Source organism: Triplophysa rosa, linkage group LG2 (assembly GCF_024868665.1).
Source record: "Triplophysa rosa linkage group LG2, Trosa_1v2, whole genome shotgun sequence".
NCBI lineage: Eukaryota > Metazoa > Chordata > Actinopteri > Cypriniformes > Nemacheilidae > Triplophysa > Triplophysa rosa.
The window spans coordinates 34,941,077-34,955,930 of record NC_079891.1 but is presented as its reverse complement, the minus strand read 5'-3'; the positions used below and the strand labels follow the sequence as shown (position 1 = coordinate 34,955,930).

At 38.5% G+C, this 14,854-nt stretch overlaps 1 protein-coding gene across 5 annotated transcripts in view; it reads right to left on the bottom strand.

Moving 5' to 3' along the window:
* Positions 1–1,557: 1,557 nt before the first annotated feature.
* The window catches only part of mcc (MCC regulator of WNT signaling pathway), a 61,290-nt gene continuing 47,993 nt past the window's right edge, over positions 1,558–14,854 (bottom strand). For all 5 annotated transcript variants that reach the window (XM_057319715.1, XM_057319720.1, XM_057319728.1 and 2 more), the window contains 6 exons: positions 14,265–14,448; positions 12,080–12,314; positions 10,492–10,680; positions 5,641–5,732; positions 5,386–5,508; positions 1,558–4,551 (listed from right to left, as the gene is read on the bottom strand). In XM_057319715.1, the coding sequence (XP_057175698.1) occupies positions 4,371–4,551; positions 5,386–5,508; positions 5,641–5,732; positions 10,492–10,680; positions 12,080–12,314; positions 14,265–14,448 (1,004 nt within the window). In that variant the 3' untranslated portion in view covers positions 1,558–4,370. The remainder of the gene's footprint in view (positions 4,552–5,385; positions 5,509–5,640; positions 5,733–10,491; positions 10,681–12,079; positions 12,315–14,264; positions 14,449–14,854) is intronic.

Sequence of the window (14,854 nt, the reverse complement as noted above, 5' to 3'; positions counted from 1 at the left end):
ATGTCCCACTGAAAAAATAACTTGAATGATAAAAAAAGTTAATATAGCTTTTTATTTTTGTGATATTTACCAAGCCACTGAATTATTTTACAGAGTGTATGTAAACGCTCAGATTTATTAGTCATAAGCAGAAGATCTCTGGTCATGGTCTCTGGAGACCGTGTTGTCGGTCATAAAGGACTTTATTGATTCACTAAGATTTTCTACACTGTTGTATCAGTATATAAAATGAATTTAAATCAATACATTTTTTAAGGTAAAATAAATATAAATTCAGGATGATGCGTTGAGTGATTTCTAACATGTGCATTGTTTTAAAGCAGCTTTACAGGAAACACTTTACTACAAACAAATATACAGCTTGTGATACAATATTTTTCTCTTTTCTAGACAGATTAGATATAAATATATTTCACTATATTGTTTTATTAAGAGTTCATTCAGTTCATTTGAAGCATTTGTTTCTCTGACAACGCTCACAATGTGAAAATATAGATCACTTTCTGTCATCAATAATAAAACCATATATTGATTTACAGCTGCAGAATACTGAAGAGGAAATAAAGAGCAGCAGATAAAAGATGTTGAGGTATCTGACAGCCTTTAATTCATTGTGGTTTTACCATTAGCCAGTAAATGCAGAATCTGCCAAATGTAAAAGCTTTCTACTAATGGAAAAACTCAAATTACTGATGTGACTGAACAGAATAAAAACGTCATACTCCGTAACGCAGAATGACTATTAAATGTTTTCTTATAATCACTCCTTAGGTTTCATCAAATGTTCATGAGATTTTAACGGCTCAAAAAGCCAACGGTAGTTTTGACATGGGTTACGTTGACCAAGATCACGGTCAAAACAAACATAACCCAATTTTAAAGAGTACATAACTAGGGATTTTTAAGGTCCTACTTTGGTTTATGGAGTGTCCAACAACAAGTTTATGTACAAAGGTGGTGTAAAAACACTATTATTTCGTAATAATAGGTAATTATTCTTACCTTACTTTGGGGGAGAAGAGTGAAGTTTTCGCGGGCAGTCCTAGCAAAACGTAGGCGGGGACTATATGTAGTGATGTAAATCCGCGGCGGTTCGCGAATCGGACTCGTTTGCGTGATTCAGAGTCGACTCCCTTTTTTCCAAGCCAATAACTTTGTTGTTCATTCACCTTCGGATTTACAACTTGACAGACTGCTTACTTTCAAACACGGCAACATGACACACTGCATGAAATGTCATTTTCATGATCTCAGGTTATTGCTTTGGTTTTAGTCATCAGAAGCTGTAATATCTCACAGTCCAAACTTGAACGTGTTTTAAGAAGTACTTTGTGAAGTGCCTCCTTTCAACATGTAAAATGTTTTTAAATGCCACTCATTTTGTGATTCCTCGAGCACTTCCACTAGTGATCATGAATCTACAAGTCTTTTGCATAATGTCATATTTTTTCAGTCACCTGTCAGACAAACTAAACCCTTTCTCCTCACTGCACATTTTTCTCATTTAGATGTTGTTCATGTCGACTGAACACCAATTTGCAATGAACAGGCCACTGACATGATTCACAATTTTATTATATAAAACAAATACATTCTGTATTAAAATAAAACAAGAACGACTGCAAAGATTTGATTGAAAAACAGATCTGTGCAAACTCACAAACCCCGTTATAGTTTCTCCAGCCCACGGTTTGAAATGGACATGCTTATATTGTTCATAAAAGAAAGCGCGAGCATCTTCATTGTAATGAAATAGTCTCTTGTAACTATGTGTGAGAGCAAAAACGGCATCCTGCCATTTACCCAAGCACATGTAAATGAGTTCATCATGACCTCTGAACCTCTCAACACAAGTCAAACTGCATGGATTACTATAATAATGCACGTTCACATAAACAATGTCTGTGTGTGAGCTGATGATGAGTATGAAGCCCAACCGAGTGACCACATGAAACATCTCTATTGCTTTTAAGATTTGCCTCAGAGAAATGTGAATGAAAATAAGCGTAACAGCATCAACACGGAAACACTCATGAAGCATTCATATTTGGGGTGAACACCTTTGGAACAAAAGCGTGTAAACTGTTGTGCATTGCAGCGTCTTACAAAAAACAAACAAACACAGAAGTGCAGGAATAAATCAGCAGCCGTTGAAGTTGCATTTGATATTTTGCAGGAAGATGAAAACTAAAGTCCATCAAAGGCAATGTGGTGATCCACTCCATCAGACTGTGGAAAAGTGCTTTTATAGACCTGTCGGAAGCTGTTGTGTTTTTAAAATGTGTCTGAAGGAGAAAATCTGACCTGTGTGAAACCTGTGTTTGTGTTTAATGCGATGAGATCGTCATGATATTATTTCGATATGTGCATGCAAACAAATGCAACGGCCATGTTAAGATCTCACTGCTTTTATGGTTGCATCTCAATGTAAGAAACCATTCACCCAAAACTGAACATTCATATATGGGATGAATTCGTTTTGACGGTGATACTTTTTGCCATTCGTCTTATGTCAGAGCGTCCCCGACAACTTGAATTCACCGAATTTAATTTGGGATTTTTGCTTTGGTCTTTAAAACGGTCAGGATTATGAAAAGTGCAGATGTTTCCACTGAAAACAGTGTTGACGTGTACAACACCAGCGCAGGTTCAGCTTGTGACGCTGGTTTATAAATCCCTTCAAGAATATTTTCTCATTGTGACTCTGAAACATCTCTCTCAAGATTGAGGGACATCCCAACATGCGCTCACAAACTCAACAGATCAGAATACAGATTTCAGTCAAGTAAATTAGTCCCGATTTAGGCCAAAATGATTTGCATTGTAACACTTTCATGACAACGAAGTACGCATTAGCCTAAATTCTCTTTAACATTATAAATAGAAAACGCAAACATTACTTTTATTAGCCTATATGAATGCATGATATAATGTACACTGCAAAAACAATACATTTCTAACTTAGCATTTTTGTCTTGACGTCCAAATATCGAAACATTCTTAAATCAAGATACATTTAGAAGCAAGATGACCTATGATATGACCAAAAGCAAGATTATGTGTAAAACGAGAAATATCTGCCGAAAAACCTGAACTAAGAACTTCACTCTCCCAAACACAATAGTTTGCGTGACACTTATTGTGTTAAATAACACATTTTTGTGTTATGGACTTTTTACACATTAAGGGTCATTTTGTGTTGAATTCGTTAAAGACATAAATGGACTGCACAAGGTTTAGTGGTTCTTCACTAGACGCAGTTTTTAAAGTGTAAAGAGGTCAAACTTTATTCAGGTTTATATTTTTGAGGCATACATTTTGCTTACTTTTTTTTCAGAAAGCAAAACTTTTTATCGTAGGTCACTTTGCTTCTAAAGTAAATAAATGTAAGTTGATGCAAGATTTAAAAAAAAACATTTGAACATCAAATACTGCGGAAAGAAAACATTTTTGCAGTGTAGATTAAGTCATGAAATAAATCACAATGCAAACTCATCATATCCGTCTTAAAAATGCACTTTTTTTTTGATTGAATTTTGGGATGAAACGCATGTTTCTGACACTATTGTGCAGTTTGTTCCACAGGTGAACATGATGTGAACATGATGAGAAGCGTCTCGGTCGCTCTGAGGACAGACTGTAGAATAATGTGAAGCCTCGGGGAGATCGATACGTCCGCGAGCGTCTCTGTTAATATTGTTGCCACCATCGAAACCGATGAGCGATGAAAACCGTCTCAGAGGAACCGAAATGTAATAAAACTCACGTCATTATTAACTTTCTATCGCTCCAACACATCATGACTTACTTTCATCTGTGAAGCATGAAAAGAAGAGTTGGTTTAGCAGACTGTTCTGCGTCGAATGTTCAGGCACTTCAACATAAGCATCTGTATGGGTCTAGATGTAAATATTGGTGAATATTATCAGCGTACAGTGATGTGTGTCTCACACAAAGTGATGGAGGAGCTTCAGTACAGCACATTTTTCAGGCTCTACTCTCGAGTAAATGTAAGTGAATGTGTCTGGAAGGTTGTGATGGACTGGATCGCTCCGAGATCGTGTGGAAGAAGAGTGAAGCCCAATACTGTCATATAATAACAAATATTACACTAATACTGTCCTTTCATTACATATGTTTTAGCTGAAAAAGTCATTTTCATCATCGACGATACAGGATTTTTTATTCCAAAGCTTGACTGACAGCTGTCACATGACTCACGGCTCACGCGTGTATGTGCGCTGATTGTTGTCTGATGTCAGAGCGCCGTTCTGCACTGCTGCCATTGGTCATTACAGACGTCTCATTGGCTGTGTCAGGTGTCTTTGGGTTTGTAGTCAAGGTGTGTTATGATCCGGAGCTGTTGTGTATCAGAGCGATGTCTCATTGGTGTGCGGTCGAGACGTCTCCTCCTCCAGAAGAGCGATGCGTTGTTTCAGCATCCTCACCTGCGTCTCGTGTCTCTCCACCATCGCCATCATCTGAGACTCTAACTTCTTCAGTTTATTCTGATGTTTCTTCTTTGCTTTCTCATACGCCGCCACCAGATTACTGCACAACACACACGACACACACTCGACATCAGCTTTCTAGGTCAGTGTTTTACGCAAATAATCCGAGAGAGTGAGAAATGCTTTAAATGGTCAAAATTGATCAGAAGTTACTAGAAAATAAAGAAACCGTGAAACATAAAAATTGTGAATAAATGTTTTCGTTGGTTAAAATACGTGACATTTGTATGTGTAAAAATGTGATGCAAATTCTAACATCAAATCGGTCACAATGAAGATTCAAAGTGTTCGTGATTACGACTGGATCACAAAATAAAATAAACAAATGCAACAAATTTAAGAGATTTGCTTCAAAAACAAATAACTTTTAAAAACGACCTAAACCCTCTGTATGTAAACAAATAAAAATGGAATAAATCTGTCGTTGAAAAAAACGCTGCTGAGATTTAAAGACTTAAAGGATTTAAAGTGATAGTTCAACCAAAAATTAAAATTCTTCAATTTCATCATTTCCTCACGCTCTTGTCATTTCAAAACTTTATGACTTTCTTTATTTCTTCTGCAGAAGACAAAAGAAGATATTTTGAAGAATGTTGGTAACTGAACAGCACAGCCCCCTTCACACAAAACCAATGCAAGCGAATGGGGGCCAGTTAACAACATTCTTCAAAATATCTTCTTTTGTTTTCTGTGGAAGTAAGAAAGTCAGAGATAAGCTGAACCCTGACATGCATCATAATACTTGTCAAGTCAAATTGTACAATAAAATGAAAAAAGAATTAACATGAACTTTGATCAATAAATGCTGTAAAAATGGTTTATTGTGTGTGTGTGTGTGTGTGTGTGTGTGTGTATGTGTGTGTGTGTGTGTTACCTGTTGGCTCTCTTCAGGTCATTGACAAACTCTGCAGACTGCTGATGTCTGACTTCACTGCTCTTTGTGAGTCTTTCTAGCGCAGCGACCAGCTCTTGCACACGAGACTTCAACTTCTTCTCTCTGAAACAAACGCACACATCAAATCTAAATAGACTTCAATTCTTCTGCATGTCTTATTCTGATCTTCTCTTTCAGAAAACAGCATCTGGTGGGAATGTATGAATGTAATGTCATGTAAATGTGGTGCGTCACCTCCTGAGAGCGCTGGTGAGCTCAGCGGCGAGGTCACTGTCACTCAGAGTTCTCACATCAGACAGACTGATCGCAGGAGAATCACCCGAGTCCTGAACACACACACACACACACGCACGCGCGCACAAGTGCACACAGACAGACACACACAGACATGCATGCACACACACAGACATGCATGCACACACACAGACACGCACACACACACACACAGACATGCATGCACACACACAGACACGCACACACACAGACACGCACACGAGCACACACAGACACACACACACACACACACAGACAAGCACGCACACACACACAAGACATGCACACACACACGCACACACACAGACATGCAGCACACACACACACACCAGACAAGCACGCACACACACACAGACAGGCACACCACACGCACACACAAGACATGCACACACACACACACACACAGACACGCACGCACGCACACACAGACACGCCACACACCGCGCGCACACCACGCACGCGCAACACACACACACAAACCACGCACACACACACAGCACACAGACACGCAACGCACACACAGCAACACGCAACGCGCACAACAGACAGCACCACCAGACACCGGCAGCGCACACGGCACCACAGACAGCCATGCCACCACAACACACACACACACACACACACACACACACACACACACACACACACACACACACAGAAAGAGAAAGAGAGAGACATTAATAATCTAACAGTCACTGATGAATGTTGGTAAATAACAAACTAACAGTAACCTCAAGACCTCCTTCAGTCAACACACAAGATTTATTACATTCAGCTGAAAAAAACATTTACACAACATCTGTTCAGCACTGACTGTCACAGGTCAGACTTCATCTAACAGACAGAGAGAGATAGAGGATGAGAAATCATTCAAGTGCAAATATGAAGAACCACAAGAGGGCGTCTGCTTCCCTTTACAAACACACACACACATAGAAATAAACATTTTTATACTGTTCGATCTGTATGTGGTATCCCCTCACCATCACCTTTAACCTATCTCGGTCAAATAAGTTTCATTAATAATTATCATACAAGGCAGATGGTTTAGACATTTACCATCCTTGTAGGGACATAATGTAAAGAAACCTGCACACACGCACACGCACGCACGCACGCGCACGCGCACACACGCACACGCACACGCACACACGCACACGCACACAATCATTTGGCTGGAGTTGATCTTGAGCACTGCCTTTAATTGATCTGAAATATCACAGACGGAAAACTCTTCACCTCAGACACCAGTCCACATCCATTTATAACAGACATCACAATTCCATCATAAGGTTCAATCTGACATGTTTGTCAAAACTGAGTTATTCAGCTCATACTGTATATTCTTATTTTATGACAACCTATTTGCATTATGTGATGTTTATTCTTTACGTTGCGGGACTTTACAACTTTAAAAGCACAATGTTTCAAAACTGCTCAGAAAGCAGATACTGTACAGCCTTGTATTTGCAAGACGACAGGTCGCCCTGATCATATAAATCATTGTTGATGAAGAGCTATATTTAAAAACCTAAACAAGACTGTAAATATCAACATGATTTGAGCCCTACAACTAATCTTCATGCCATAAGAGCATTTCATTTCTTATTTGTTATTTTTTAATACTTAATTTTACCTTCTTACATGTCTTTAAAGGCGCAGTTCTTGAAAATCAGCGGCCACTAGCGTTGTATTATAGTTTTGCAACGAATCTCTGAGTCATTTGCTCACCCTTCCCTTTCTAAGTACGACGGTGGCCGCAACAGTAAAAAAAGATGTCGTCTACCGAGACAGCGGATAGCAGTGATACAAGCAACGATGTTTCTTTTCAAAGGTAAGGCAATATATTAACGTAATTAATCATTTAACATGTATTCTGTTGCGCAAGTTACTGTTACAATTCTATAATTAGATATATTTCTTGCGTGCTATCTAGTACACGCTGAGAGTAGTGAAGTAACTAAAGTTAGCTAATCTTAAATAGCAACGCTGTTCAAAGCGTTTGATCTGACAGTGACATAGGCAGTTAGGTGTAAGTTAGTAGACGTTTGTCTCCCCCTTTGTAAAGTCAGGAACAACCGGAGTACGTACTGCAGGGACGGAAAAACATTATTATTCGGAGGTTATATGGCCATTGGTATAAAATGCTAACGTTACCGTTTCAACAAAACAGTTGTTTGGTAAACATTGAAAAAGTGGAAACATTGAAAATGTTGAATTATCTTACCAGTCTAGCAGAAAACAGGCAACTTCGGCGTCGCCTTGAAAACATTTGTCTCTCAACAGTGCCTTCCATCTGGTAATAGATACACCGATGTTTATCCTGGATTTCTGCCGCCGTTTGTCTCTAATTCGTCTGGCAGCATCACGTTTGCGCTTCTTTGACGACGGAGATTCACGCTCTGTCGGCGCTTGTGCACAACACGCATGGTCCTCCATTTTATCAAAACTTCTAAGACTGAACAATCAATTGCTTCAGCTAGACGATGACGACTCCTCCTCCTCTCCGTACTACGACTTACTACTTTGTGCGTCTTCAACTCAGTGATGACGCAAGCTGCGTCTAAAAACACACACGAAGACCAACATATACGAAACGCGCTCTGTAGAGCTGTTTGTCCGTTAGAGCTTACTGTACAAAACATGGCTGCGCAACATAACAAATTCCATGTAGATAGGCCCGCTCCCTATGTAGATACAACTGGTTTATTCTAAGGTAATATAAACATAACTTTTCATTACGTAAGGTTTTTATACACATCTAAAGACACAGTTTTGTATGTTATATTGCATTTCTGTTAATAGATCATACAAAACATCCCACACTGTACCTTTAAAGGAAAATTATTTAAAATCACAATAAAAGTTAAAGTCCCAGTGAAATTAAAAATGACAATTCTTATTTTTTCATGAAATATTGCAGCGTTTATTGTAAATAGTTTATCAATGTGGGTCGTTCACTTTTTAAAATTCGTGTGCCCTCATAATCTCCAGTTAAAATCTGAAAATGACCTTCAGTCATGTAGTGACTATCCATCTGAAATGACATGTTAGATGGCTTGGGCGGAGCATCTGTTAACTCCTCCCCTTCAACTGTCAGTCTGCTGCCAGTTCCATTTCAAAATGCAACGGCTGTTTTTATACATCCAATCAAATCTCAGAGAAAGACAAAAGCCACGCCCACTATGTGTCAAAATACAGATATAAAAACGATCGCAACTTCCGGATCACGGGGACATTATAGATCTTTAAATGTTACTTTTGTTGTTTTCATTCTCTGAAATGTTTTTATAGAGGCCTTCAGTCATCCCATTTCAACTGCAAACGGATTTAAACCTTATTACAAAAACAAGAGATGTGCAGTTTATTTAAAATTCTGTCTTTTTTCCTATTTCAGCTGAGAAGAGCGAAGAACTCAAACCAAGAGAGAGAGACAGACAGAGGTGAAACACTGAGTCAAGATTCTCTTCAATAATTCACCAGAGCTTCTGACGGAGAGATAGAGAAAATCTTCTGACTGCTGGAGGATTTCTGATGTTGTCAAATCTCAGACAGACGAGAGTCACTGAATTCTCACCGCTGTCATACGTCACAGTCATGCACTACATATCCCTATACAACCTCAAAGACCTCATGTCATATTGACCGTTTCATCGGACGCGTGCGACTGGACTGCACTTATCTACCGGTTTGTGTTTGGCAAGTGTCTAATCATATAAATTATATCAATAATATAATAATCTAATTATATAAATAACATTAGTTATGTTCATATTAATTTATATTATAATTTTATTGTATCATAATTGTATTAAATATACATGACGTGGAATACAGTGCACTATTTCCAGATAGTTAGTCGGTTTTGAAGCTTATGAGTAACATCCACGGGTAACGCAACGGATCGGATTTGAATGGAACCCGTCAGTCCGAGACCCGATCCAGCAAAAAAGACCCAATTCTGATCCAGAGTATCGGATCGGTGCATCCCTAGTAAATTGTAGCATACCATAATACATCAACTACTATACACTAAATGACTATATTACATAATACAGTAGTGTGCTTCAATATTTACTATAGTAAGGTTCAAAAACACCATAGTATCGAGGAATTGAACTGCTTTAAGTTTACTGGAGTAAATATTATAAAGAATAGTAAAGCATTCTTTCACGTTGGCTTTACATTTCTTCAGCACGCAAAGCCAAAATGGAAAAATACTTTACTATACTTTACTGGAGTAAATATTATAAACTTAAAGTAAGAATTTTCTTATATGAAATACTAATATAAACACATGTTGTTGGACATTAGCTACAAACACTGATACCTACATTGGTTGGTTGTTAGTTTGATCTGTAGATGGTTTCATTGGCCCGAAGTTAACTTCCAGTCTGTGTCTGGTTCTAATCGAACAATTTATTTTATATTTAATTTATATTCATAGTTTATTGTATTAAATTAATGAAACCAATTCAACAGTTATTAAAGTAAAGTTTGGGCCACATAATGTTTGTTTAAGTTGTTGCCGTTGAAACCGTCTATATCGTATCTGTCTCTATTTAAATAAACCAAATAAATAAACAAACAAACACTATTATGTATATTAGTATACATAATATTATATTAATATCCATAAATGAATACATTACAGTTGACAGGTGTTTTTTGTGTGGAATCACATTCTCTCCAGTCATCTTCTGTCAGTATGATTTCTGATCTGATCTCTTTTCTCTGTTAGTTTGAGAAATCTGTAACCGATGGTTGAACAAGTCTACACTTTGTGCTGAATGTAATGTAAATCATATTTACTCTGCTCTTGTCTTTGCTGCCGAGCGATCTGCGTCTCTGTTCCTGATGTTCCTCCACCTCTGACTTCAGATGCTCGATGTGAACCAGATACGCCTGTTCCTGAGCCTCACGCGTGCTCAACTTCAGCTCAAGAGCTTTCTTCTCTTTCTCCAAGAGATACAGCTGAGCTTTCAGCTCCGCCATCTCCTCCTGCACGACAAACAGACAGATCCATGTTTACTGATAAGTTGCTGTAGGTCAGCTAATGGAGCATTGATAGCAAAACCTATATCTTTTTTCATTTGGCATGAATATGTCAGTCTTAACCCTCAACCTCTCCTTGGGGTCAATATGACCCCAATCAAGTTTACCTTAGTAAAAAAAATTGTTCCCTTCATCTCAGTGAAATTATGTTTCTACATGTCCTATCTAGATTCACATAAAAAAACTGGGCTTGATTCGGTTGTTCTGAAGGTATGTCAAAAAGAATTTAATTAATCTGGTATTTGGGGCGCAATATGACCCCAATTGAAAATGAATGGGAAATGCTAAAAAATAAAAAAAATGTCATTTGTAAAACAAAACAAAATCTATAAATCCGGCATAAATCTGAAAATTTTCATACAGAAATGAAGGCCTGGTACTAGAGCCCATATGCTCATGGCCACGCACGCACGCACTTGTATATGTGGTTTACAAGGACTCTCCATACACGTAATGATTTTTATACTGTAAAACTGTATATTCTATTCCCTAACCCTATCCCTAAACCTTACCGTCACAGAACATGTTTTTTTTTTTTGCGATTTAGTTTTCAACGACACAGGAAGTGTGTTTACATTGCTATACACATGTCATCACACACATTTGTAAACCACGTATACAAGCGTGCACACACACACATGCACACGCATGCACACACAATTCAAAATGCACTTACACTCTCACACGCACGCACTCACGCATGCACGCAGACACACGGGCCAGGGAGATATTCAGAAACACGAGTTACAAAACTGACGTTTCAAAATGCATCAAAAAATTCGACTATTTGAAAGAATATTTATTTCTAATGTTTATATACATATATACATAAATTCACTAAAAGTATCACAAAAGTTGTGATAGGAGCAGTTCACATCCAGTAAAATGAATGGCTCTCTATGGCCCTCCGCTGGTCAAAACAATTTATTTTATTACTGTAATCATTTTAGGTTTATCTCTAATCAGCAGATGGCAGAACTCTACACCTAAGACCTAGATCAATATCCAGAAAAAAACTAAATTAAATTTGGATAATCATTTAAGTAATGTTTTTCATAAAAATGTAATATTTTACATTCAAGCTAATGGTATAGTTGAGGAATGTTGCGGTAAATAGGCACAAAAGTACTTCACATCACCCAAAACACAGCATTAATGTATAGATGAGAAGTAAACAAAAAAAATGATATATTATTTGTATTATTAAAAATGTATATATTTTATACAATTACTTCATCAATTGTTGGGGTCATACTGACCCCTAATACCAGTAGTGTAAACAGGAAACGAGGACCATATGATGGTTAAGGATATCTTTAAACCATCACGAGTGATGTGTGTGCACCTTCATGGCCATGAGCTCCTGCATCAGTACAGCGTTCTCCAGGTCGAGTCTCTGCGAGTCACCGCGAGGTTTCACGTCACAGCTCAGCGGGTCGATGTGAACGCTCTCCAGCTCCAGCATGGTCAGTTTGACAGCGGCGCGGTCGTTCTTCAGCTGCCGGATGTAATCCTTCAACCTCTGCTCGTCTTCTTTAGAGAAATCTGTGTCACAGCTGCTGGCCGTAGAGCTGGTGGTGCTACACACGTCACGTCACACAAACACACAATATTAGTGAGGTCAGGTCATAGACTTCCGTTGACCTTTCAATCCTTTATTCATCCCCTAAATCCAGAAACATTAGACTGAAAGAAAACATGACTTGACCTTTGTCATAATATTTCAATGTGAGGACATGTGAGGCTCACACACATATAACCTGTAAACACACACACACTTCTGACACAATTAAAAAGAAATTACATTGAACTATTTATCCCTCTGTATTGTGTTTTGTAAAAGTTATTTTGAAAAACAATAGACTCACACAACGCTTACTAGTATTATGAATGGAAATGTACGATTACAAACGTAAGTTTCATGAATGTACGTCATATAAAACCGCGCTTCTTTATTTTTCATAATTTACTCTTTACTAGAGTAAATACTGCATGAATGTATGTTAAGCTGCTTTGCAACGATGCAGAATTGTGAAAAGCGCTTTATGGATATAACTGAATTGAATGAAATACTGTAACGTGTATAAATGTTTGATTCTCAGTACTGTAATACAGTCGTTGTTTGCCTACTGTGTTCATTTATTTGCCGAAGGCAATTTTTGATTCTCATCTGGTGCTCATTTTAAACCCTTGACATGAATAAACCACACAATGATACTGAAGCGTGAACAATATTCCTGCAAATGACTCTCAATTAACCAGCCGCCTCATTACAATGACAATTCCCATTATCTCCGTCCACACGCACAGTCACACACACACACGCACACAGGCACAGTCACACACACACACGCACGAACACACACACACACGCATGCACGCAAACACACACGCACGCACACAAATTTGGGAGAAATATTCTTAGTAGTTCACAGAATGAAACAAAAATCATTTTACAGAAACACACAGCTACAAATAGTCATTTTAACTGATTTTAAAATGGTCTATTAATTTTTTCAGCGGATGGACTGTATATGTAACAGAACTGCATTGAGAACACAACGTCATAAACGTTGTAATGATTTATACAACAGTGCAATGATAACATGATTACTACAATCTCAAATTAATTTATTTTCCATTTAAATAAATGAAAGCCACTGATGCGCTCTGATAAATGACATCAGAAATCGAGACGGAGCCCCCGTCCCCCCCACTGTCACATACAATAAACTCCTGAACACACTCCTGTTTGTGTGCGCGTGTCAAAACATCTGTCTGTTTATCTCATTTCTGCATTCATATAGTCAGAAGCAATGATAAAATACACATTCGATACATTTTTTGATCAATATCCTTCAGCATCCTATATCAATCTGACAAAGTCATCTTACTGACAACAGACACGCGAAGGTTATTCACCTTCATGTTGTAATGAATCTCATTCACTGGTAAAACACAAGAGATGTTTAGGAGATGAACTATCCCTTTAAGCAATGCTCGAATTTAGGGGGGGGCCAGGGGATCCAGGACCCCCATAAGGCATTAGGGACCCCCTATCTGAGGTAAAAAATAGACCTACGGGGGTCCCACAGCTAAATGATTAAACAAATATTTAAAAAATCTAACATTTGTGCAGATAAGATCAATTACTTACTATTTAAAAAGATTTTTGATCCCACCCAAGAAAAAAGGTCCCATGGTGAGGACCCCCCATAAGACATGGTTCAATTGGAGCTCAATGGGTTTGTGGGTGAGATGGTGGACTTCAGCATCTCAAGGCTGGATTGAGAGTGACAGGCAGGTGATTGGACAGATATTTGTTGTAAATGAAATGTTCTGCACAGAGCGCTGTGAGGAGACTGTGTGTTGCCATGGGCAACCGCTGGACCGGAATACCAAACAGCGTTCACATCACGGTGTCACACACACAACCGTCATTCACAAATGTTGAAAAATATCCACGATATATTCCATCTGCTTAATGTACAGTACATGTAAATAAACACATGAATGTATAAGACTGACACCTGGTGTGGCTGTTAGACGACAGACTCTCCCACGGCTGAACGCTACATCCAGCCACCGCAAACCCAGCGCCGCAGCTGCCGTCCAGTCTGATCAGCAGGTCTTTGGCTGCGTTTTCTGCCGTCTTTCTGCTGTCGTGAGCTTTCTTCAGCATCTGTGTGATGCTCTCCTCACCCGCCTGTTCTCCTGACATCACAAACACAACAAACATCATTTATCAGCAACACCTGTGGCTCGCCTGTGCGATCAGAGGGAATTTATATCATATACGGCACATGTGCAAAAAACTACCATGGGTTATTTTTAGCTAGGGCTAGTTCTAAACGTTTTGTCGGATGAGGATATGAATCATTTCATAAAGTGTTAGGGAACTATAAAGAGTGAGAGATGGAGAAAGAGTGTGAGGAGACGAGAGAGTGAGTTTGTTTTTAAGAAAAAGAGAGATAGGTGTGTGTGAGCAAGAGAGAGAGAGTGTGTGTGTGTGTGTGTGAGAAAGAGAGAGTGTGTGTGTGTGTGTGAGAAAGAGAGAGAGAGAGTGTGTGTGTGTGTGTGAGGAAGAGAGAGAGAGAGTGTGTGTGTGTGTGTGTGTGAG